Source organism: Mustela putorius, unplaced genomic scaffold (assembly GCF_011764305.1).
Source record: "Mustela putorius furo isolate JIRA1106 unplaced genomic scaffold, ASM1176430v1.1 tig00003853_pilon_pilon_pilon, whole genome shotgun sequence".
Taxonomy (NCBI): domain Eukaryota; kingdom Metazoa; phylum Chordata; class Mammalia; order Carnivora; family Mustelidae; genus Mustela; species Mustela putorius.
In genome coordinates, this window is record NW_025422005.1 from 948435 (window position 1) to 971853 (window position 23419).

General features: G+C 62.3%; 1 protein-coding gene across 3 annotated transcripts in view; it reads left to right on the top strand.

Moving 5' to 3' along the window:
• PRKCZ (protein kinase C zeta) overlaps positions 1–22883 on the top strand; it is an 89380-nt gene extending 66497 nt beyond the window's left edge. For all 3 annotated transcript variants that reach the window (XM_045063561.1, XM_004768749.3, XM_004768748.3), the window contains 10 exons: positions 1888–2076; positions 5210–5307; positions 14325–14411; positions 15770–15905; positions 16094–16181; positions 17560–17679; positions 18329–18408; positions 18714–18803; positions 22175–22290; positions 22415–22883. In XM_045063561.1, the coding sequence (XP_044919496.1) occupies positions 1888–2076; positions 5210–5307; positions 14325–14411; positions 15770–15905; positions 16094–16181; positions 17560–17679; positions 18329–18408; positions 18714–18803; positions 22175–22290; positions 22415–22502 (1092 nt within the window). In that variant the 3' untranslated portion in view covers positions 22503–22883. The remainder of the gene's footprint in view (positions 1–1887; positions 2077–5209; positions 5308–14324; positions 14412–15769; positions 15906–16093; positions 16182–17559; positions 17680–18328; positions 18409–18713; positions 18804–22174; positions 22291–22414) is intronic.
• Positions 22884–23419: the final 536 nt, after the last annotated feature.

Here is a 23419-nt window from a genome sequence, read left to right on the forward strand (position 1 = left end):
GGAATCCCGCTTTGTCCTGTTCCGGGCGGGCTTGTGGCCAACACGGACACACACTGATGGACACGCAGCACATGTGCTGGTGACCTGACTCCCCCCGTCCCAAGGTTCATGTGCTTACATTCTCCGCAATTGTCTTCCGCCTCCTGCCGCCGGCAGACAGGTGCTCCCACCCCTGGAAGATGGGTAGCTCACGAGGCTACAGGGTGCTGGCACACATGGGCCGGCCTGCGGGGAGCCGGGCACCCTGTGGCTTCGGTGGGCGGACTGTGCAGGACAGTGAGGTTGGTCTGTTGCTGGGCAGAGAGGAGAGGGCTTGCGCCAGCCCGGCCCTGGCTCAGTCCTGCCCGGGGCACGGCCTCTGCCTCTCCCGGGGTCTGTCGTCGCAGAGTCTCTTGGGATCCAGCCGTGGCTCCGTGCTGCTGTGGGTTCTGTCTCCCCAGCACCCTCCGTGCCCAGATAGTGGAGCGGCTCCAGGCCTGGCTCTTGGGCCGCAGTTTTTGTCAAATTGTATCGACATAAAACCCTTTCCGCACATCACTGAGCAGGTCTCCAGTTCCTGGGGAACCCTGACCCACTGTTCTACAACTTCACTCCATTCTGACCCCATCGGCCTGGAGCTCGCATCAGCCCCCGCAGCTGGAGGGCTCAGGCCACAGGACCCGCGCCCTCAGAGGCCACGTACAGGCTCGGTGGTTCCCTGTGCTTCTGACCAGTGAGCTGTGAATTGGGTTCCCGCGCCCCTTTCCGTGGGCTTACTGATTTGCTTGAGCAGCTCACAGAGCTCAGAGAAACATTTTACTTACTAGATAACTAGCTTATAACTAGCTTATGATCAGAGGCTCTAACTCGGGAGCTGCCTGCAGTCGGGGTGGGGGAAGCGCGCGGAGCTCCCGTGCCCGTCCAGGCACACCACGTGTCCACCTCCCCATGCTCCAGACCCCGTCCTTCGGGGTTTCTTTGGAGACTTCATAACAGGGGCACAATTGATTAGGTTGTTGGTCACTGGAGAATGGGCTCAGCCCCTGGCCCCTCTCCCATCCCTGGAGGTCGGAGGTCGGGGTGAGGCTGGGTTCCAAGCCTCCAGTCACCTGGTTGGTCCCCCAGCAAGGCAAGCGGCCCCCATCTTTAGGTAGCCTGGGGTGTCTCTAAAGTTGTGTCATGAACATAGCAAAAGATACCTTTTCTGCGCTTAGGGAATTCCAAGGGCTTGGGGAGCTCCGCTGTGCCAGGAGTGGGAGAAGAACATGCGAGTGTTCGTGAAGTCCCGGGGTCGAGATCTGCCCCTTCTTCCGGGCAAGCCCTCTGCTGCTGTTCTGTGGTCTTCCCAGATGTGGACTGAGGTTCCGTTTGGCCTTGAGTGCGCGACCAGCTCGGGGTGGCGCGTGAGGCACACGCAGGTGTCCCCTTGAGCGAGGAAGTCACAGCAGCAGGACTCAGCAGCCTCCGCTCACAGAACCTCAGAACAGCTGCCCTTTTTCCTGGGCCACAGCTTCTGTAGAGCGACCGGACTTCCCGATTTTTCTACCTGGTTGGTCCGCGTCTGGTATGAGGCAGGAGCACGGTCTCTCCTGCGTTCGCCGCAGGTACCCTGGCCAGGGAGGATGAGAGGCGGAGCTTCTGTTTTCACGGGATCGCCTTTCTCTTTCATTCTGCAGCCCAGGCGCGGGGCTGTGCGCGCCTCAGCAGGTGAAGCGTTCTGACCCCCGGAGAGCGCTGCTGGGGGGCCTGTGGGAGGCCCCGGGGAACCCCGTGCTCCCGCGGCAGCCTTGGGCTGTGACTGGGGAGCCTGGCGTGGTGGTGAGGTCGGAGCCTGCAGAAGCCCCCGCGGGGACTCGTCGGCGCCACGGCCAGGAGCCTTTGCTTTCTCACGTCCTCTCTCGTCCTCAGGACCTGCAGCCGGTCATCGACGGGATGGACGGAATCAAAATCTCCCAGGGGCTCGGACTGCAGGACTTCGACCTGATCAGGGTCATCGGGCGCGGGAGCTACGCCAAGGTCCTGCTGGTGCGGCTGAAGAAGAACGACCAGATGTACGCCATGAAGGTGGTGAAGAAAGAGCTGGTCCACGACGACGAGGTGAGCGGCTCCCGCGGCCCTTCAGGGCTCCATCGCGGCTGCCTCCTGCGCGCCACGGGAGTAAAGCGCACGTAGCGCCACGCCCCGTTTTAACCTTTTAAAGTACACATTTGTGCGGCCCTTCGTGTCCGGCGTCTGGCAGCGGCTGTCACGTTCCGAGGTTCCCTCCCATAGCGGCATGTGTCAGAATGTCCCTGCTTGCTTTTTTTTTTTTTTTTTTTTTTAAGACTTTTGTTTATTTGAGACCGAGGGAGTGCGTGAGCATGCGCGGGGCGGGGGACCCGCAGGCAGAGGCAGGAGAAGCAGACGCCCCACAGAGCAGGAGGCGCCATGTGCGACTCAATCCCAGCACCCCAGGATCGTGACCCAAGCTGAAGGCAGACGCCTAACGGAGCCCCCCGATGCCCCAGAACCTCATTGCTTTTTATGCCTGAATCATAGTCCATTTTCTGAGCGGACCACCTTCGGCTCATCTGTTCACCTGCTGGTAGAGATGAGCCCCCCACTCCCGTGACCTTGAGCCGTGCCGTGGTCCATGTTCACGTGTGGGCATTTGTTCAAGGCGCCATCTCGGTTCTCGGGGGATTGACTTGGGAGTGGAAGTGCTGGCTCGGAGGGGCACTCACGCTGTCCTGTGGGAGGAACCGGCGAGCTGTGCCTGGCAGGTGCGCCGCTTCACGTCCCTGCCAGCCGTGCGCACGGGCCGCAGTTCTGTGCACCCTTTCCAGGACTTGCCATTTTCTGGTCTGTGATTATCGCGGAGGCTGCGGAGCGGCCCCTCACGGTAGCTCAATCCGCATTCCTGGGATGACTGCTGGTGTTGGGCATCTCTGTGGGCTTCTTGGCTTTGTGTCTTTTTGGTCTTTGTCTTTCACAGCTGAATGCAGAGTCTGTGTCTTAGAAGCAGAGGCAGTTTGGATGCACGGGCAGCAGTAATGCTGCTGCTTCGGGCCCGTGTAGTACATGAGGCGGCTTGAGCTCCGTGGGCCCAGCAGACCACAGGAGGGCTCCCCAGCCCTGGCCCGGGCTCGTGGTTTGGAGGGAAGAGCTGGGGCTAAACTAGAGCTATTACTTGCCCTACGAGCAGGGTGCATTTGTGCAGTGCACAGACTGCCCAACTGGCCCCTGAGTGCTGACCTTGTGAGTGAGTGGTGGCACCGGTGAGGAGCTGAGGAGACTGAGGCTTAGGAGGAGGTGGTTTGCTCCAGTCTACACTGCCGGTTAGCAGCACAGCAGGATGATTCCAGACCCCCTGACTGGAACCCTGGCCAGCTGAAAAGTTAGTGGATTGTCTGAAGTCAAGTTCGTAGAACTGAAAGAAGCAATTAGGAGAGAATTACTGCTTTGGTTCATTCTTGGCATCTTCAGATCATCTCCTGTGGACCAAGATGTGGGGTGGGACTTGGAGGTGATCTCTCAAGAAAAGTGTGACTCTAGGAGTCAGTGAGTGGGAGCTGCGTGTGCACACTGTGTGTGTGCCTGTGTGTGTCTGCATGTGTCACATGCCTGTCTGTGTTTGTGCATCTGTGCAAGACCCTAGTGTCTGTGGCCGTGCGTGTGGGCCATGGACATCAGTGGGGACACTGCAGTGGGCTAGATGTGGCCTGCAGGGGATGTGCCCACATCCTAACTCCTGGAACCTGTGAATCTGAACTTACTTGGGAATGGGGTCCTTGCAGGTATGATTAAGTGAAGGATCTTGGGGAGATCGTCCTGGATTGTTTGGGTGGGCCGTGAGTCCAGGAACAGGTGTCCTTTTAGAGAAAAGCAGAGATCAGACAGATAGACAGAAGGAAACAGAGACACACAGGGACACCAGTGTGCAAAGGGAGGCACAGAAGAGGCAGGTTGTCCTCCCTCAGGGCTCCAGAGCGGGTGTGACCCTGCCGGCACCCGGATTTCAGGCTTCTGGCTCAGGACAGTGAGAGGCCGGGGCTGGATGTTTTCAGGCCCCTGGTCGACGGCACTTTGTTGAAACGGCCTCGGGAGCCTTGCAGGCAGGAAGGAGCAGCTGCCTGCAAGCAGGAGACCCTGGTTTCTTTACTATGTGGGAGGGAAGGCACATCTCAGCCTTCTACCAGGATTTTCACCTGAGCACCTGGGTGACCAGGTCCCTTTGGAGCACAGATGGCCGAGGCTGGTTGGGAGCTCGGTTGAGGGCCTCCTGTGCAGTGCCAGACGCCCCGTAGGGCTACCAACTGGCGGTTGCATTAGCTGAGCTCAAGGAGAGGCGGGGCTGGGACCACTCTGCCTGCATGGCTGGCTCCAAAGCTGGACCATCCCGGGGGTCTTCTGGGGAGTAGAGGAAGCTCTGAACTGAGCCCAAGGAGGATGAACCCCACTGAGAGTTTGCTCATTTGTTTCCAAACACCCTCGGGGCAGGCAGCACGACGCTGGACACATCTGTTTCCCTCTCGCTTTCTCAACCCTTAGGAGGAGAGGCTCAACATCTAACTCGCTTTCTGGGTCGGAATGAAATCAGAGCTGTGGAATCTTTGTGCCTCTAAAGGGACTTGCAGCTTTCCCCAGATCCCAGCGTGGATTGGGAGGGAGAAAGCCCTGTGCTAGAGCTGGTGCTGTAGAGATGGGCATGGGACGTGGGGGAACCTGCTTAAGCGTCCATCCTGTTTCCTCCTGTCTTAAGTGGTGATGATACTAGCCCCCCACAGCTGCCACGGGGAGCACATGAGGCAGTGCATGGAGAGTCTGTAGCTCAGAGGCCAGCACACAGCTGGTGATGGTGGTAGAGATGGCGAACAGATGATGGCGGTGATGATGGTGATGGGGACGATGGTGGTGGTGATGGTAATGGTGGTGGTGATGGTGACGGTGGTGGTGATGGTGATGGTCATGATGATGACGATGGTGGTGGTGATGGTGACGATGGTGGTGGTGATGGTGACGATGATGGTGATGGTGGTGGTGGTGATGGTGGTGATGGTGATGAACATGACAGTGAGGACGGTGGCAGAGATGGGGTGGTGGTGGTGATGTATTTCTTAATGGGCATTTTCCTTTCCTGTCTGCACTGTCTTCCTACAAGCGGAGGTGAGAGACGGTTCTCTCTTGCCCCCCTTCTCGAGGATGAAGAGTATTCAGGAGGCTCATTAACACGCCCTGGTTTCTATTTCAGGATATTGACTGGGTGCAGACAGAGAAGCATGTGTTTGAGCAGGCATCCAGCAACCCTTTCCTGGTCGGCTTACACTCCTGCTTCCAGACAACAAGTCGGTAAGAAGAAGAGCGTATTTCTAAGATTCTGCTGATTTCTGAATTGCATTGCACAGCAAGTGAGTCGGCGCGCGGCTTCCACCATCATATTAGGGTTCTTTCAGCTGCAAGTATGGGTTTGTTTTGGGATTTTTATGTTTGATTTTTTTGTTTTGTTTTGGCTCGTCAAAACTAACTTTGTTGTTCTCATCAGCGCTGTATCAGCTTGTATCAGGTAAATTTCATGGATCTGAACCTAAATTATTTAACTACATTTATAAAATATTTATTGAAAACATCCTAGTAAGTACAGGAGTAGAGGCATTGGGTTAGGTGTTGGGATGACGTATTGGGCAGGAGGCAGGTTTCTGTGCTCACAGATATTACCAATAAGCAGAATAAATTAAAAAATACCAGCAACTTCACTTAGTAAAACTTTATATCGAAATCCTGCTGTTTTAAAAGGCTTGAAAACCACTGGTCCGGGATAGTCAGTATATACTCGGTTTGGAATTCTTCTCAGTCAGTTGACTTGAATTCAGTTTATTTGCAAAAAATATTGACTTTATTCTGTGCCCGGGGTCTTCTGGACCACCGCCTGGTTCGTTGCTTTAGCAGAACTCATAGGACCAGCACACAGTAGGACTTAAGGCTGAGCTTTCCCGCCGTGACAGGGCATGGAGCAGAGCCAGCAGGGGGAGGCGGCGCGGGGTGACGGCGAGGGAAGCGGCCGGGATCTGCCGCTGGGATCGCACGGGCCGCGGTCGACTGGCACGCGCCACAGTGTTCCAGGCTCTCAGAAGAAAGCCGGTGTCCGCAGAAACCGTATTGCTTTATGCACCGCAGACCATGCCTAGGGTTCGGGGGAGGTTTTTATCGGTGGAGGGAGTCATCTACCACTTAAGCTCCCAGACTCCAGCCAGGGGCCGGCCAGCCTTGGAAAACGGGCCTTCCTGAGGACGACCGTCTCTGTCCGGCTCACAGTGACTCAGCTCAGCTGTAAATCAGACTGGTGACTCGTACGTCCCCACACCCACGTCCACTCTTGCCTCCCTCCTGACCTCTAGTCCCTTGACCCGCCTGTGTGTCCAAGGCACAAGGCACCTGGGATAAGTGGCCTTTCCCCCGCATCTGTGGTTGTCCCCTCTCCGGATCTCCCTGACACGCCTCCTGGATGTGTCTCAGACCCCGCCCTTCTCTCCTGCCTGACCCTGACCATAGCCCCTTTGGGGCGTCTGGTCACTGGGGCTCCCCAGGCTGTCAGTGCCCCCGTGTTGGAATTAAGCCGTATTTTGGAAACACAGATGTAAAGTGTCTTTCTCCTGCTTTGAAGCTCCTCTGACTCTCCCCCAGTTGCTTCTAGGATGGAGTCGAGCCCCCTGGGCCCGAGACAGGTTGCTGGGACCAGGCTTCTCCCTGGATCGCTCTGTTCTGTCCATCTTTGTCACCTTGCCCTGCCCTCCCCCTGGCCCTCCTGCGTCAGAGCTTCTGGAACGGTCCCCTTGCTGTGTTCGTGCGCTCTCCCCATGCCTCTGTGAAACACTGGCCATGGTCTCTGGAATTACAGATGCCCAAGGGCAGACAGCCCGTCCCAACCCCACATTTCCTGTATGGTGAGATTCCAAAAGACTTGTTTTTGGTTGATTTTGTTGTGTGAACTCGTGGGGGCGTGAGTGTAAAAGGGTCAGACTTTCAACCTCCCCTCCTGTCTCCACTGCCGGGAGCACAGAACTTTCCGCCCCCGGAGATGGTCCGCGTGTCACGCTCCAGGTGTGCCAAGAGACTGAAAACAAGTGTGTCCGTTCAGTGTTTGTGTGTGACCCTGTGACACGGCCGCTCTGCTTTTCCAAACCGGCGTGTAGAAGGCGTGTTTACAACATCCCCGAGGGGAGGCTCTGTCCCGGGATGTCAAGTTTGTCTCATTTTTACAGGGTCTGTCTGTCTGGAAGCTCCAAACACCTGGTTAGTCCAGATAGGGGGTCTCCCCTGGGCCATGTTTATGTGCCTGCTTTGACCCCGACTGTGTGTGTGCCCGTGTCCCCAGCCCGTGGCGTGCAGCTGGAGAGAGCAGTGTGGCTCCAAGTGCCTGCGGGCCCCAGCGTCTGCCTGGTACCCGACACCCTGTAGGCAGTTTCGCTGCTTAAAGAATAGATATATATGTATGCATATGTATATATATATATGTATATTTTTTAAGATTTTATTTATTTAACAGATCACAAGTAGGCAGAGAGGCAGGCAGAGAGAGGAGGAAGCAGACTCCCCGCTGAGCAGGGACCCCCAATGTGGGGCTCGATCCCAGGACCCTGGGATCATGACCTGAGCTGAAGGCAGGCGCTTAACCCACTGAGCCACCTGGGCGCCCCTGAAGAATATTTCTTTAAGATACAGTCACGTGCTTGGTACAAGTATAAAGAGGACACGTGTCGTGTTCTTTGTGACTCACGAGTCGATGAAGGTTACAGACGCTACAGACAGCTCCGAGAGGAGCTCTAAGTCCTGCACACGTCTGAGCGGGCTGGAGCGGGGAGCCGGGATGACCTTCCGGCAGACTGGTTCTGCTGCGTGGCTGCGTGCAGAGTCGGGACGTCTTTGAGAAGCCACGGGAACAGCCTGGGAGGGCCCAGTGCACACGGCACCTAGTTTTTCCTGAGGTCTAGAGCCACAGCTGGGGTGCAGGCCTAGCCCTCCTCTTGTCTGCTGTGTGAACTTGGGGTAACCTGTCTGCACCCCAGTCTCCTCCGGGAACAGGGAGCAGCAGTGACACCACCTCTTAGGGCCGCTGCCAGGATTAGTAAGATGTTAAAATGCTGACAGCGAGGCCGGCGCCTGGGGAACTGCTGTTCGCGCCCGTCCGCGTGAGGGCCCGCTCCGTGCTGGCGCCGTGTCCAGGCCCCAGAGGACCAGCAGCGTCCCCTGTCACGGTCGGGTGGCGGTTAGCACGGCGCCCACAAACCTTCACACCCAGCCAGATACCCACGGGGACTGAAGTCGTGAACGTGATGAGGCCCCAGCAAGCAGGGGTGTGGGCAGCTGGGGGACGGGACACTTGGGGAGCCCCACCGGCGAGGGGTTGAGGAGGCCACCCCTCGGCTCCTAGGCTGCAGGAGGCTCTGTCACAGGCCCGTGTCCGGGGGGCGGGGAGCCCAACCTGCCGCACCTGTGTACAGGACGACCAGCAACCTCCGGAGCCGTGCCTGGGCTCGGGGGCCGCCGTGGGGGGAGGTCTGCCGAGTGAGCCGGCAGCTTGCCATGAACGCGGGCGTTGGCAGGGCCTCGGCCGCACGGGACCCCTGGGGGTTCAGGCTGGGCACACGCAGTGGAGACCAAGCATTCTTCTAACCCAGAAGGAACATCCGCGCTGTGGAGAAACCGCACCTCGCGGCCACAGACAGCCGGCCTTCCCGGACAATGGCCACAATGAAAATTAACTACAAAATTGCTTCTGTTTGAGCAATTCCAGGAAAAATGGGCTGAAGGGTGTAGCTGAGGTGACTATTTTTAGCAGCCCCCCCCCAACTGCCGTTTGGGGTCGTTTGTCGCACTTAGCATGACCCCGGATCTCAGACGTGCTGCCACGTCCCGCGCCGCACTCCCCTCGCGTGGAACGCGGCTCACGCTCCGCAGACGGGCGAGCCCGTCACACCCGCGGTTTGGGGGAGAGCCTCCCGCGCAGCCTGCTGACCTTGACGCCTGAGTGAATAGTTGTCGGTTCGGGGTGGACTCTGGGTATTCATGCCACTTGGCCGGTGCTGTCATGTGTGTTCATCCTTCGCACGTGGCCCCGAGGACTCGTCGGCAGGTCTGGAGGGCCTGCGCCGGGGCTCGGGCCGGCCCGGCCGAGGGGGCACCGCAGTGCTGCAGGGCGGGTGCCGGAACGCGGTGAAAGCGGGGTGGGGGGAGGGGAGGGCACAGGCCGCATCCTGGAGGAGGCGGTGTGTGTTTGGGAGGAGGAGATGTGAGGGGTCATCCTGGAGCTGTCCATAGCCACTTGGGCTCCAGGGACACGGAGGCCGGGTGGTATCCTCTTGTGGACGCCCGATGCCCAGTCCCTAGGAGGGCCGGCGGCGTGGGGTCCAGGCACAGGTGCAGACCCACTGGGCACATGGAGGCCCAGTAGGAGGCCTCAGAATGGAGCTGAGGACGGTACGTGTCGCCTGATGCCGGAGAGTGGGTGGCAGGACTCACCAGGCTACACCGTGGTGGAGATCTGGGGGCAGAAGTGAGGGTCACAGAGAGCCGGGGGCGCCGGGGTCGGTGGCGAGCACGTGTGCGCCCGGTGGTTGTGGCTACGGGGACCACGGAGGAGGTCAGGCCTCGAGCAGGGGTGATGGCTGGCGAGCGGAGAGATGGGTGAGCAGAACCACAGCCGGGTCGAGCCTCCTGGGGGAGCTCAGGAGAACCGGGTTCTCTTGGGGCCTCTGCTCGTGGAGGGAGGCCGTGGGCGCGGCAGGAACCACCCGAGACCCGAGGGTTAGCGCCTTCCCCTCTGGCGCTGCGTCTCTGCACCGTCCAAGCAGCACATTCGTTGGAGTCGGAAGTTAAGCGAAGTCCAGAACAGAAGGCGTGGACGCCGGGGTGCAGGCGGCAGGCGGGCTGTGGAGTGTCCGTGCAGCCTTCGTTCTGAAGGCCGGTGGGGGCACCTCACCCGCAGGGTCCCGGGGCAGGTTGGCTTGGGCCGCAGACAACCCGCCTGGGGGGCGTCGTGGGGAGGAGGAGGCCTGTGACTCACGGTGGCAGTCCCGCGATGGCGTGGGACTCGTCGGACCCGCGGCTGCAGGGAGACCGCAGGTGACCTGGTCACTTGCGGGTGACCAAGGCCCTGGGCAGCCGCGGACCCTCAGGGACTGGCCTCCGTCCACCGGGGACCGTGCAAGCGGCCGTGTGTCTTCCTCATCGGGCGGCGGCTGGCCACCATGGGGCAGGCTTGTGGGCTGCGCTTTCTGTCCTGGGGACGCTGATGGGACACAGGGACCTGACTTGGATGAGGCCCGGGGGCCCCCTCGTCCTCAGCCAGCACAGGCCTCGAGCAGGCCTGGGGCCCGGATGAGAGGGGGCTGTCAGGCGGACCTGAAACTGCTTTTGCCAACGATCCGGTGAGGTCAGAAGCCACTTCAGAGAATTCTCTCAAGAACTTGAAGCAATGTTTTTATTCTTTATTTATTTTAAGCAATTTCTGCTCCCAACGCGGGGCTCAAAGTTACGAGCCCCAGATCAAGCAGCGCGTGCTCCTCCGACCCAGCCGGCCGGGCGCCCCGTGCAGGGCCGAGGTGGTGGCTGCTCCCGCTTCGCCTCCTGTGTCTTCCTTGTCGGTGTGGGCGACGTTTCCGTCACACAGAGGCCTCCCCACTGGTGTGACGTCCGACCCGGACGCTCCTCGCCCCTCCTCCCAGCGGAGCGGCCGGCCGCGTGCGCGCGGGTCCTGTGCTCGCTGCCCCTGGAGCTGGTCACGGTTCTGCCGCGTCCGCGGGGTGCGGTTAGAGCGTCGGCGCCAGACGACCGCTCCTTTCCGGCCCCCGCCTGCTCCTTGTGCGCCCGATGATGTGGCCCGTGGCTGCCTCGTGCGGCGGCCGCTGGTGGAGGGCCAGCCTGGCCGCTTCCTCGCCTCGCGGGAACGCTCTGGTGTTTGCCCCGTGGGCGCGCCACCGGCTGCCGTGGGAGAAGGAGCTCCGTCCCGGGTCCCGGTTGTCTGCGCTCCTGGTGCTCACGTCCCACCCTGGCCCTCCTGTAGCTGCTTCCCTGTGTCCGTCTCGTGGTTTGCTCCATTTCGTGGTCAGGTGGCGTCCTGGGGCTGGGGGTGCCTTCCCGTTCCCGCCCGAGGGCGACTGTCCCACTTCGGCCCCAGCTTACCAGGGTCAGCCTCGCCTCACGGCCCCCAAATATTGGGGGTATGTTCTGGCTTTCTTCCTCTCTGGGGGGACCCGAGGCCCGACTGGCTGTCTCCTGCTCTGGCACATTTCTTTGGACAATATAAACCTCCCCCCCCCACTGCGTCAGCTTCCCGTCTGCCAGTGTCCCCCCCCATCTTTGACCCGGCCGGTCCGCTGGGCTCGCCGAGTGCCGCTTCCCACCTTGCTCCCTTTTCTTATCCTCTGTCCCCCGAGCATCTTCTCCTTCCTCATCGGACAGTTCCTTTGGGGGTGGCCACCCCTGTGACGTGGGAACGGAACCTGCAGGAGGGTCTCCAAGTGTGAGTTCTGGGTTCGCCCAGGTCCTGTGGTGTCAGACCTCGCAGACGGCGACTGTGATCCTGAGAAAGTCCTTTACCTCCCGGTGCCCCCACGTTCCCCTCTGGCTGGGGTCACCGTGTTAAACATTGATGCCCAGACGTGTAGCTGAGTCTCTAGCCTGAGGGTCAGTGAGGTGGGAACGTCTGTTCTTAGGGTGTGCATTAGCCATCGGCACTGCGTCTCCAGGGGCCAGAGAGTAAGTATTTTCACCTTTGAGGACCACAGTTTGTGGTGGTGCAAAGACCACGTACGCGGTGCGTGTAGAGACGCGTGCAGCGTCCCCATGAAACTTCATCCACAGACACAGGTGGTGGGCCGCACACGGCATCAGCTCTCGACCCGAGCACACGCACTCTGTCTGGTGGCATCAGTCTTTCCCCCTAGGCCGACGGGCGGGGCTGGGCACTTCATTCCACGGGGCAGCGTGGGGAGGGTGTCATGGGTCCTCTGCGCTGAGGGCGAGTCCGCGCCCGGCTCTCCCCCGGGCGCTCTGTGGGCCCCCCTGTGCAGGGTTTGCTCCAGCCAGCAGGGGCTGCAGCCCCCGGGTTCCCATCTGGGCGACCAGGGTCGCAGGGTCAGGAGTGACCTGGCTCCACAGTCCTGCTTCTTTCCCTTCCTGGGGCGGCATCCAAGCGGACGGTGGGAGAGCTTGGCCGAGGGCGGCCCTCCGAGCTTGGCGGGAGCCACAGGCCGTCACCTCCCTCCCTCCAAGTGGGTTGGTGTGGCCGTGGGACCCGGGGTCGTGGGCGTAAGGACACTCCAAGCCACCCCATGAGCTGCTGCACGTGGCGGTGCCCCCGAGCGGGAGCTGAGCCCCGCTGACACGGCGGCCAGCTCTGAGGCCCCCGGGGCGCGGGCGGAGAGTCCCCCGTCCTGTGGCTCTGGTACAGTTTTGCTCGAAGCCATGTCCGGGGTTGTCCTCAGGTGGGTCTGTAGACCGGAAGAAGACACAAAGCAAACCGAAAGACTCGGGTCTGCAGCTGCTGCGGACGGAAAACGGCTCCTCCGCGGTGACTGGGCCCGACCAGCTTCGCCCAGTGAGCAGATCCCGACCGGTGACATCCGGGGCAGGGGCCGGTCTGGCTGCGCCTCACCCTAGATACCCACCTGGGCTTCTCTCCGGGTCGGAAGGGACGTACCTCGGCTTCCGCTTCTCCACACGTCTGAACGCCGGCTTCACGCCCCGGCCCCCTTGTGCTGTCGCTGCTTCCCACAGGAGCCATGTGTTCTGCTATTTTCTTTGAACTGGTGTCAGGTTTGTCCCTGTCACCTGATGTCACCACAAGTGGGCCACTGGCCCTGGAGGCCCTTCCTAAGGAGCACAACGTCGGGGTGTACACCTCCGCTGGGAGGGGGGCAGGTTCTCCAGTGAGCCGCGTCCCAGGGACACGGTCCCTGGTTGTTGTGGAAAATCTCTGACCTGCGCTTCAAGGTCACCCTAAGAGGTTTGAGTTAATGTGATTTTTTTTTTTTAACACTTTGGGGAACTGTTAGGCCCGAGGTCCCTGCCCAGGGGTGCAATAACCACCACGTTTCCCTCACGGTGGCCGACAGGACTGGGCGTGCACGGGCAGACGCGTGTGCTGTCGCGTGAGCGCCGGCACACACACACGTACATGAGTGGACGGAGCTCCGTGCCTGTGAAGCTTTATGGACGCAGGCGAATCCCGGGGAGGGTGAGCTTTCTTCATCCGTCTAGACACACCCTGGGGACTCAGGGGTGAGGATGAGGGCCCAAGGCTCCTCGCTTGTGCTCCAGGCCCGTTTCCGCCCGCGGACTGACGGGTTTCTGGTTGTCGCTCGGTTAGCGCCCACAGAAACCTCCATGGTGGCCTCAGCTCGGTGCTCACTCATATAAAGTGACCTCCGTCTTCGTGGCTGGCCTGTGACCCACGAGCCGACCTGCAAGCTGTCCATGCTCACTCCCACTCCCCACCCAGAGGAGCCGCGAGGGGCCCTCAACAAGGTGTTTCTTGCACGTGAATTTAATTTTGGAAACGGCATCTTACTGAACGCGAGAAAGGCGAACTGCGGAAGAGACTGGGATGGTGTGTGGTCCCGGTTCCTTAGCCACGAGGTCACGCAGGGTCATGCTGGCCCACCCTGGCCCCACTGCCCCCGGGCCTTCTCCCTGCCGCCAACTCACCCCTGTGCTGGGACAGGCTGTGCAGGGGCCCCACCCCCTTCTCTCCGCCCCGGTATCCAGGTCTCTGCAAGCTCGTCGGCTGTCCTCCGTGCCCCCGACTACGCCGTCCCCACTCAAGCCACTGGGGCTCCCGCCCGGGGACACACCACATCCTTATGCCTCCCTGGGGTCCATCCAGACTTGGTGGGCAGAACAGTCGCTCACAGACATGGCCACCCCCTCACCTGGCTCGTGCATTTGCTCTCCCGGGCCCCTTGGCCTCCACGGTGGGCCCACAGGTCCGTGTCCTGCCTCTACCGGTCCCACAGGAACAGCACTTGCTCCTCTGCCGGGTGACCAGAATTGTCTCTGCTGTTTCCCTGTGGCGGGACCAGAACTGATCAGGACAAGAGACCCCACAGGCAGAGTCTCGACGTCCCCCAGGATGACGCCCCAGGAACCTGGGTGCAGAGCCTGACTTTTCGGTCGCGGCTGCTTTCCTTACTGGCCTGAAGGGCCAGGGGTCCCCAGGCGCCTCCCTGCGTTGGTGCTCACAGCTGACCCGCCGGCACCCAGGCCCGGCTCCTCCTGGTCACGGTGCTTCCCCACGTCAAACCTGCCTCCAGCGAGGTCGGGCCTGGGCCATGCGGCGTCTCAGCCCCCACACCTCTGTCCTCCCGCAGGCTCTTCCTGGTCATCGAGTACGTCAATGGCGGGGACCTCATGTTCCACATGCAGAGACAGAGGAAGCTCCCAGAGGAGCACGCCAGGTGGGTGCCGGCGGGCGGGCGGCAGGACCCCTCCTCGGAGGCCAGCCGTGAGCAGGAGGGGAGGTGGAGTCTGGGGGACATGGCAGAGAGGACGCGTTGTCCCCTCCAGTCAGCTCGGGGCTCCTAGGGCTCGTGGGTCCCCAGAGTTACAGAATCTCAGCAATGGCCCACTCGGCCGCCAGAGCAGGATGGCACGGCCCCCGGAGAAGTGGGGGCTCCTGGGAGAGCGTGTGCGCGCCGGTGCTGCGCGCGGTGCTGCCGTTGCTCTGTTTCCAGCACCTGGGCGGGGGGGCACACGCTCCAGCCGGGAACCCCCAGGTGGGCACTGTGCCAGCTCTGATTCTTGTTGCACCGACGCAAGGCAGGGCACTGACGCTTGGAGAGGAAGAGCCTGTTTCTGTTAAGTGACAACAACGCCTGCCACCCGTCCTCCTGGCGCCATGGGAACCCGAACCCGAGGGTCCCTGCCCCTTCCTGCTCCCCACGGCTCTCCCTGCTCTGCACGCCCTCCCCTGAAACAGCTCGTGCAGCTTGCGAGTCTGGGGAGAGGCAGGCAGTAAGTCGAGCATCGGTCCCTCCCCGCACACGAGCCTGTTCTCTAGCTGGGCAGCGCGTGATGTTCACGGCGCCCTCGACACGCGGCTCAGAGACACGAAGCATGTCCACACCGTTGTGCGGCGGCCCGCACTGTCCGTCTCTGGAACGTTCCATCTTCCCGGACAGACGCCCTGCCCCCACGAGACACTGGCCCCCCGGCCTCCCTGGTCCCCGCTGGGGGCCTCCTGAGGGGAATCCGACCGCGTTTGTCCTGGGACTGACTCGTGTCACCGAGCGAAGAGTCCTCGAGGTCCGGCCGGGTCGCCGCGGGCTCAGGGGTTCCCTGCTGCGTGGAGGGGCCGTGCTCACTTGTCCGTCTGCCCGGCGAGGGGCACCTGGGTGGCCTCCACCTTTGGCCTCGCTGAACAGGGCAGTTAGGACAGGGCCGTGCACACCTCTCTCCCAGACCCTAGCTCGAGGGGGATTTCTGGATTTAACTGGGCACCTCCACATTGTTCCCTCGGCGGCTGCCCGTGCTGGTCTCCCCAGCCCTCGCCCGCAGGTCCGGCTGTCTGTCCGGCTGTCCATCTGTCTGTCAGAGTGGCCATCCTCACGGGCAGGAGGCAGTCTGGATCTATGTCTCCCTGACGGTGAGGACGTCAAGCGTGTCTCCTGGCCTTGTTGGCCTGTGTGTGTTCCTCTGCGAGAAGGTGCCAGGGCGTCTTCTGGGAGAGCCGTGGGGCCGGCGGCAGCCCCCCAGCTCCCCTCGGCCTGCGCGGGCCCCACCCACACTCCTCGCGGGTTCTCTCCGCTGCCCCCAGGTTCTACGCTGCCGAGATCTGCATCGCTCTCAACTTCCTGCACGAGCGCGGGATCATCTACCGGGACCTGAAGCTGGACAACGTCCTCCTCGACGCCGACGGCCACATCAAGCTGACGGACTACGGCATGTGCAAGGCGAGTACGTGGTCCCTAGGCGACGCCCCTGCTGCAGAGGGGCCCGCATGGGCTCCGTGGCTCCTGGGGGCCGAGGCACCTCCACCACCTTCCCTGCCCACGCTGCCTTTCTCGGAGACAGGTCTTCCCGCCAGTGGGGGGGTGACTGCAGGTTTTCTTCCCTCCTGGTAACAGACTTGTCCCCACAGGAAGGCCTGGGCCCTGGTGACACAACCAGCACTTTCTGCGGAACCCCGAATTACATCGCCCCAGAAATCCTGCGGGGGGAGGAGTACGGTGAGCGAGGCCACCAGGTGGGTGGGGGGCGGCTCGCTGGCACACGGCCTGCGGGTGCAAACAGGGACAGCCCCTGGCTCCTGGAGGCACCATCTTCTCAGGGACGTGGTCCCGGGGCAGAGGGGGCCAGACGGACCTGTCCAGGGCCGACAGCTCCAGGGCCCGAGCCCAGTGGCCAAATACACCTGAAGCCTACACCCCTCACCTTCCTGCCGGCCCCGTCACCGTGTGGCCTCAGCCCTTCCTTGAACCTGTGTGGCCCCCTCTGTCCTCCTGGGTGTCCGACCCCTCACAGGTAGGGAGGCAGAAGCCCCGTGCGTGTGCACAGTGCCCCCCCCGCAGGGGCCGCCCCCGCCGTGGGAGAGCGAGCGAGCGGGACGGCTGAGCCCCTGCAGCCCCTGCGGACTGTGCTTCTGCCCCTCGGCTCTCTCGGCTGGAGACAAAAATGAGATCACGTGGGCACGTGTGTGTGTGTGTGTGTGTGTGTATGTGTGTAAAGTGCCATGTGTGACACGTTTGTACACATGGTGTGTGTTTGCATGTGTGCGGAATGTAGGGTGTGTGCATCTGTGCTCGCATGTGTGTTGTGTTTGTGCGTGTGTGATGTACGTGTATTACACGCGTGTACGTATGTCACACCCCACATACTCTTATGTCCTCGTGTTTTCAGTGGGATGTGTCACAGAGACGCCGTCAAGTATTTTTAAACATTTCCTTTGCCATTGACCTGGGGGCTGGCTGGGTGGGCAGGTCCCTTTTGCCTGCTCAGGTCAGAGGCCCCGCCAGGATGCTCTGCGAGGTCACCAAGGACAGACAGGGAAGGACAGACAGCAGATGGGCAGACCAGGATCGAGCGTCTAGAAGCTGGCCTGGGGCGGGGGTCCCATCCAGGATGGGGCAGTTGCTCAGAGGGTCCGAGAGGCTGCAGGCACCATGGAAGCCGGGCTCTCCCTCCCTGACCCCTGGTGCGGTGAGACACCGTGAGACGGCGCTGCAGGAAGCCTGGGACGGAGAGCTCGCTTTGAGAAAGGGGTCTGGAGCGTGGGGGTTAGCCAGAGCGGAGCAGGAAGGACGGCTTGCTCAGCACAAGTCCGCGCGCTCGGGGCACCGCGGGCAGGACTGCAGGGCCAGATGACAGTCTGGAAAACCAGCAGAGGCTAATGGCCCTGACGTGAAAACAGCTTTGCAGCTTGTTAAGAAAGAAAAAGACAAGGGCCCCATGACGTTGGGCAGAGGGGAGGCCAGGCCGCTCCGGGCACGTCAGGGCACCCAGCCCCGCGTTAGCCAGAGCCGTGCCTGCGGCCGTGCTCCCCTGCCTCCCCACAGAGGCCTGGCCCCTGCCGACCGACCGCAGGCCGCGCCTGTGCCGTCTCCCCAGGGTTCAGTGTGGACTGGTGGGCACTGGGCGTCCTGATGTTTGAGATGATGGCCGGACGCTCTCCCTTCGACATCATCACCGACAACCCCGACATGAACACGGAGGACTACCTTTTCCAAGGTGCGTGGGCCGCAAGCCGTCTCCCAAGGGTGTGGGTGCCGCCCCCGGGCTGTGCGTTTGGGTCTCCCCCCCCCCCCCAGCCTGACCCCGCAAGCAAGGTCGGTCTCGCAGACCCCACTCTCAGGGACGGAAAGACTGTGCTGGGGACGTGGAAGCAGCCGCGGTGTGGAGGGCTGGCTCCCCGGGAGAGGCGGCCTGTCCTGATTTAGCCCAGACTCCTTCCTGGACCCCACCTGCAGGCGTGGGCAGGAGTGGGCAGGCGGGACCCGGTTAGGGCTCCTTGCCACCTGCGAGTGCGGAACGCCTGCCCCTGGGCCAGAATTCCCTCCGCGGGAGGCCGGTGCCCTGGACACGGTGGTCCCCGGAGCGCCCTCTGGCGGTCACGTGCAGAGGCGCCCTCGAGGGGCCGTGTGGGGGCTGCTGGCTTCTGCAAGATCCTGAGCCCGGTGTGGGGGGGAGCCCTCTGTCGGGGAGAGACCCTGCTGGACGTCGGGAGGAGGGGCCGGGGCACCGAAAACGCCCTGGACGCTCCTGCTCAGAAAGGGTTTCGAGAGCCCTGCAGACCGTCCAGCTCCCGCGGCTGGGCAGGGCGAGCCCCGTGGCGAGCCGCTGGAAGGGACGCGACTTCTCAGGCGGCCCCTCGTTGCAGTGATCCTGGAGAAGCCCATCCGGATCCCGCGATTCCTCTCGGTGAAGGCCTCCCACGTCCTGAAAGGCTTTTTAAACAAGGTACAGTGTGGTCGCCAGCAGGGCTGACCACGGCGCGTGGCTCTTGCCGTAGCCGCTGAGGGACTCCCGGGGTGGGGGTTCTGCTTCCTCATTTGGCCGCAGCCCCGTGCACCATCGGTCTTCAGTCACACGTGCCAGAACAGGACGAGAGATTATGCCCAGGAGAGACGCAGCGAGGGCGGCATCTGTCCTTCAGCCGCGTGGCTGAGCACGTCTCGGGGGGCAGGAAGCCGGTGTCCTCCGGCTGTGGATCTGGGCTGCTGTGCTCCATACCGACTGGTCCTTATTTGAACTCTGACCCCTAGGACCCCAAAGAGAGGCTCGGCTGCCGGCCACAGACGGGATTTTCCGATATCAAGTCTCACGCATTCTTCCGCAGCATAGACTGGGACCTGGTAAAGCACGGGGACCCGCTCGCTGCCCCCCACCCCCGAGGGAGGGCAGGGCACGAAGGGTGTGGTGGGGCCACCCTCTGGGGCCCTGGGAGAAGTCCCGCCTGGTGTCCCCCACCACGTGCTGTGCTGCCTGGGGTCCATCTGGGGACGTCCTCAATCTGACCACATTGCCTGGTGGATTCTGTGTGAAAGCCCCTGGTGGGAGCCGGTTTCATGGTTGGTTTTCCAGAACCCGCCCTTCTTGGTCCCATCTTGGACACTGCGAGCAGTGAAGGCTACAAACCCTTTGCACTCTAACACGTGGTTCCTGATACTAAAAGGAGATTGAACTCAGTTTGTTTCAAAATATATAAATGGTTGGAGTTCCTGAAACACAACCTTTAAACTGTGCTCCTCTGAGACAAAGGAGATCCGTTAGCTAAGTCAGTCAACTTCGAGCTTTGGCTCGAACCAGATTGGAAAAAAGACCCGTTGGGGCAGTGTCACGGCAGCGCAGCCAGCACTGAGGTCCGCCTCCCAGCCCCATAGGCAGAGCGGCTCACATCCATTCCCTCCGGTCACTGTTACGTCCCCCACAGGACTGTTGTCCGTGTGTTTGTGCGGTCGTGGTGAGGTCCCCGTGCTCAGACCATGCACCCACCCCACTACGCCCAGCCCTGTCCAGGCCGCAGCTGGGGGGGCTTCAAAACAGAATCTGCAGCCTCTCCCTCGAAGTTCTCGGACCCAAATGCTCTACAGCATTCGGAGCACAGGAGCCTCTAGCATGGCGCCTGGCGGGCCCCGTCGGTGGAGTGTGAGACCCTTGATCTCAGGCTGTCTTCAAGCCCCATGGTGGATGCAGAGATTACTTAAAAAAAAAAAGAAAGAAAGAAAGAAAAACTGAGGGCCCAAAGGAGAGGAACTGTAGATCGGGGCCGGTTTCTGACCATCAGTTACCTGTGTAGCTTGGGACACCTGGCCCAGAGGAAAGTGCCCCCGCCAGGCGTCCACAACCTGGAGGCCGCACTGAGCCTCCACGGACCACGTATTGACAGGCTGAGCCCAGGGCAGGGTCTGCCCATGGCAACATGCAAGCTCCCCACCCCGCCCCCGCCACGAGGCAGGCGTCGTCCCGCTGAGCTGGAAAGGCCTTGTGAACACCTCGCCTACCGTGGCGCGGCTCCAGCCCGTCCCTAGCCCGTCCGCTGGGGGTGGCATCTGGTCATTCCTGGTCAGTGCCTCCTTGCCAAAAGCCTGGTTCTCAAGGGCAGCCTGTTTCTGGGGCTAAGGGGCTCAGCCGGCTAAGGGGCGACGGCGTAGACGTGGTTCCTTTATGAGCCGTGTCCACATTCATAAGCCACGTCAAGACCCCAGTGCGTCGAGGAAGGCGTAGGTGGTCCCCGGGGACATGGGGGTCCTGCGGGCACAGCCGTGGCCCCGGGAGGTGAGTGACCACCCCCCGGCCACTGCTGTCGTTAACACGCCTCAGCGGGAAGACACGCGCTACGGGACACACGGGGTCCTGAGCGCAGCGCCCACAGTGCTCGGGCGCGTGCTGCTTCCGTGGGAGGCTTGTGCAGGGAGCGGAGGGAGACACAGGTGCCGAGGTGCCTCTGCCCCCACAGGCAGCTCCCGGAACTCCCTCGCTGCCCCACGGCCAGGAGGGCAGGGTCTGGCCCGTGTCTGCCTCGCACACAGCCCGCGGGGAGCGCAGCACCCGGAGCTGGGGGATAGGGACTTGCGGACACGAGGAGCCCCGCCGGGAGACGCGGTCGTCCTGGACCCCCGCCCCGCCTCTCCCACCCCGTCCTGGGGGCCTCAGCCTCCAGGGTCGGGGCCTCTCCCCACCCCCGGTGTGGTCCAGCCCAGCCTTGCCAGCAGCACCCCGCTCTGTCCGGGGACCTCCTGCCTCCTCCCAGGTGCCCTCGACACCCCTGCAGGCTGGCCCGCCCCGCCTCAGGCCCTCAGAACTGGAGTCTGCCCGGCTGCCACGGCGCGCCCCTTTCCACTCACACGCACCCCCCCCCGCGGCCTGTCCCCCGGCGGCGTCCGGGCGGCACTGTTCTGGTCCGGCGCATCTGACGGAGGAAAGGGGGTAACGCTTGTGAGACGCACTCCGAGGGGGGTCGACCGGAGGACGGGGCCCCGGGGCGCGGGGGGGGCCCCCGGGGCGCGGGGGGGGGGCCCGGGGAGCTTCTTGCCTCGGACGCAGCTCTGCTCGCTGCTTGGCTCCGCCGGGAGCTGCTGCTGACGCCCGAGCGCGGCGAGACCCGGGGTGGGTAAGCGGCCTGAGAGACGTGCCCCCACCCCCGGTCAGAAAAGCTTTAGTAAAAAGGAACGTGGCGAGTCGTGTAGAAAAGGCGAGAAATAGCGAGGACGGGGCCTCGGGCCCGCGCACAGGCCGCCCGCTCCGCCTGCAGGGGCGGCCCGGCCTCTGCCACGTGCCCTGGGGCAGCCGGCGGCCAGGACTCGCCCGAGTCTGGGACACCCCTGCGCCCTCCACCCGACAACGCGGGGCCCGTGCCGCTGGCGTCCCACGCCTGCTCGGGCACCGCTGCTGCTCCTGAACGGCTCGTCGCGTCGGCCTTGCACGGTTCCACGGCCCGCACGGGCACGAGTGGAGCCCCACGCGGCGGGCGTCTCCAGGCGGGGCTGTGCCGCCGCCACATCCTTCCTCTCGCCCCCGCCCCCGCCTCACGCGCGGCTCGTGGCAGGGAGGGACCCGACACAACGGCCCCACGGGGCAGGCAGCGGTGTCTCTCGCTCACGGCTCCGTGTTAGTGCTGGGGGACGTGCCTGGCCCGACGCAGGTGCACAGCGCGCCCCGGGGTGGGGGGAGCTTGTGTGTGTCCCGGAGGGACTGAGTGAGCCGCGCGAGCGTGTCCCAGGCCCATAAGAGGTGAGTTGGGAGTCGGTCCGGATCCCGAGGACCGTCTCCTGCCTGACGAGCGTCCCCTTCCCCTTCTGATCAGAAACAGAGCGAGTCCTTCACGGCTCTTCAGGCAAGAAGGTCGCATCACGATAGGGTCTCACCAGGCAGCAGTGTGGGCGGCGGTGGCCCCGTCAAGTCCGAGCTCCCTTGTGACCAGGGTTCCAAGTTGTAGGACAGAAAACACTCCCGAGACCAGCCCCGCTCGGTTTCAGGGGCCAGGCGCGGGCCCGCGCACAGGCCGCCCGCTCCGCCTTGTCCAACCAGCCTTTCTAAACTCGGGATTTTTCTGGCTTCAGATACTTTTTCCTAGACTCGTGTTTAAGGGAAACGAAAACTGGCCTTCGAACACCTCGTGAAACACTGTGTCTTCCTGTTCCATTCTGTGATTTAAGTCCCCGCAAAGACCCCAGTCCCCCAGAGATGACACAGCATCGACCTGACCTTGCGTTGTTGTTCCCAGCTGGAGAAGAAGCAGGCCCTCCCGCCGTTCCAGCCCCAGATCACCGACGAGTACGGTCTGGACAACTTCGACACCCAGTTCACCAGCGAGCCCGTGCAGCTGACCCCGGACGACGAGTAAGGCCCGCGGGGGGCGGCACGGGCTCGGGGCTCCCTGCCAGCTGTCAGCCCCGTCCGGGTCGGTGGTGGGCCTGGGGGACGGGGCCCGACACCCATGCCCGTGCCCTGCCTGTCCACACAGGGACGTCATCAAGAGGATCGACCAGTCAGAGTTCGAAGGTTTTGAGTACATCAACCCGTTACTGCTGTCCACCGAGGAGTCCGTGTGAGGCCGTCTTCTCCGCCACGGACACGTCTGTGAATGACCCCTTCACTCTACCCTTAACCACAGCGCATGCATGCCAGGCTGGGCGCGAGGCTCCAGGCGCGGCCAGGGAGGGACACTTGCCGCAGAGACCGCGGATGGGGCGTCCAGCCGGCCCTCCTCGGAGCGGAACAGTCTTGCGTCTGGGCCTGTGCGGCCGGCTTCGAGCTGGAGGAATTTGCTTCTTGTGCCTGGGCCGCGGAGAAGCCGGGGTGACCGCGTCCGAGGGAGAAACTGCCCCACGATTCTGAAGGTGCACACTTTCCACGGAAACAGAACTGACCTGCTCCGCCAGGAGAGTTAGCCTGTGATGTCCTGAGGAATAAAATGTGCCCATGATGTCGCAGCCTCCTGGTGCCTTTTTTCTGTGTCGGCACCTGCCCCGCCTCGCGGGCAACACCCACGTGGGAGGCGCTGGAGCGGGTGGGGACTGGGGACGGGAGCCCGAGCGCCTGTGGGGGCAGCGCAGCGAAGAATTTACAAATCTGCGAGGTTTGCTAAGTCCCGGTAAGTTTGTGTCATAAACACGTAGGTCACACACACGCGTCTCCGTCGTCAGGGCGTGCGTGGGCAGGTGGCGAAACCGGATCCCGGATTCTAGCGCGGCTCACCGAAGCCCCCGGAGACCAAAACAAGGGAGGAAATAGAAAACGAAATCTGCACAAAATATTTCTGCGAACGCTAAGCGGTGCCTACGTGACCTCTTGTATCGAGTCTTTGAAACAGTGTTTTTGTCGGTTACAACGATGCTCAGAGTCAGAAAATTTAAAAAGGTCTGTGTGTGAGTGCCCAGCCTTAGTAGTGCATCTGGAGACCCACGGACGTCCTGCCCATCCCTGAGGTGGTGCTTCCCGCGGCCAGTCGCCCGCACAGGACACACGT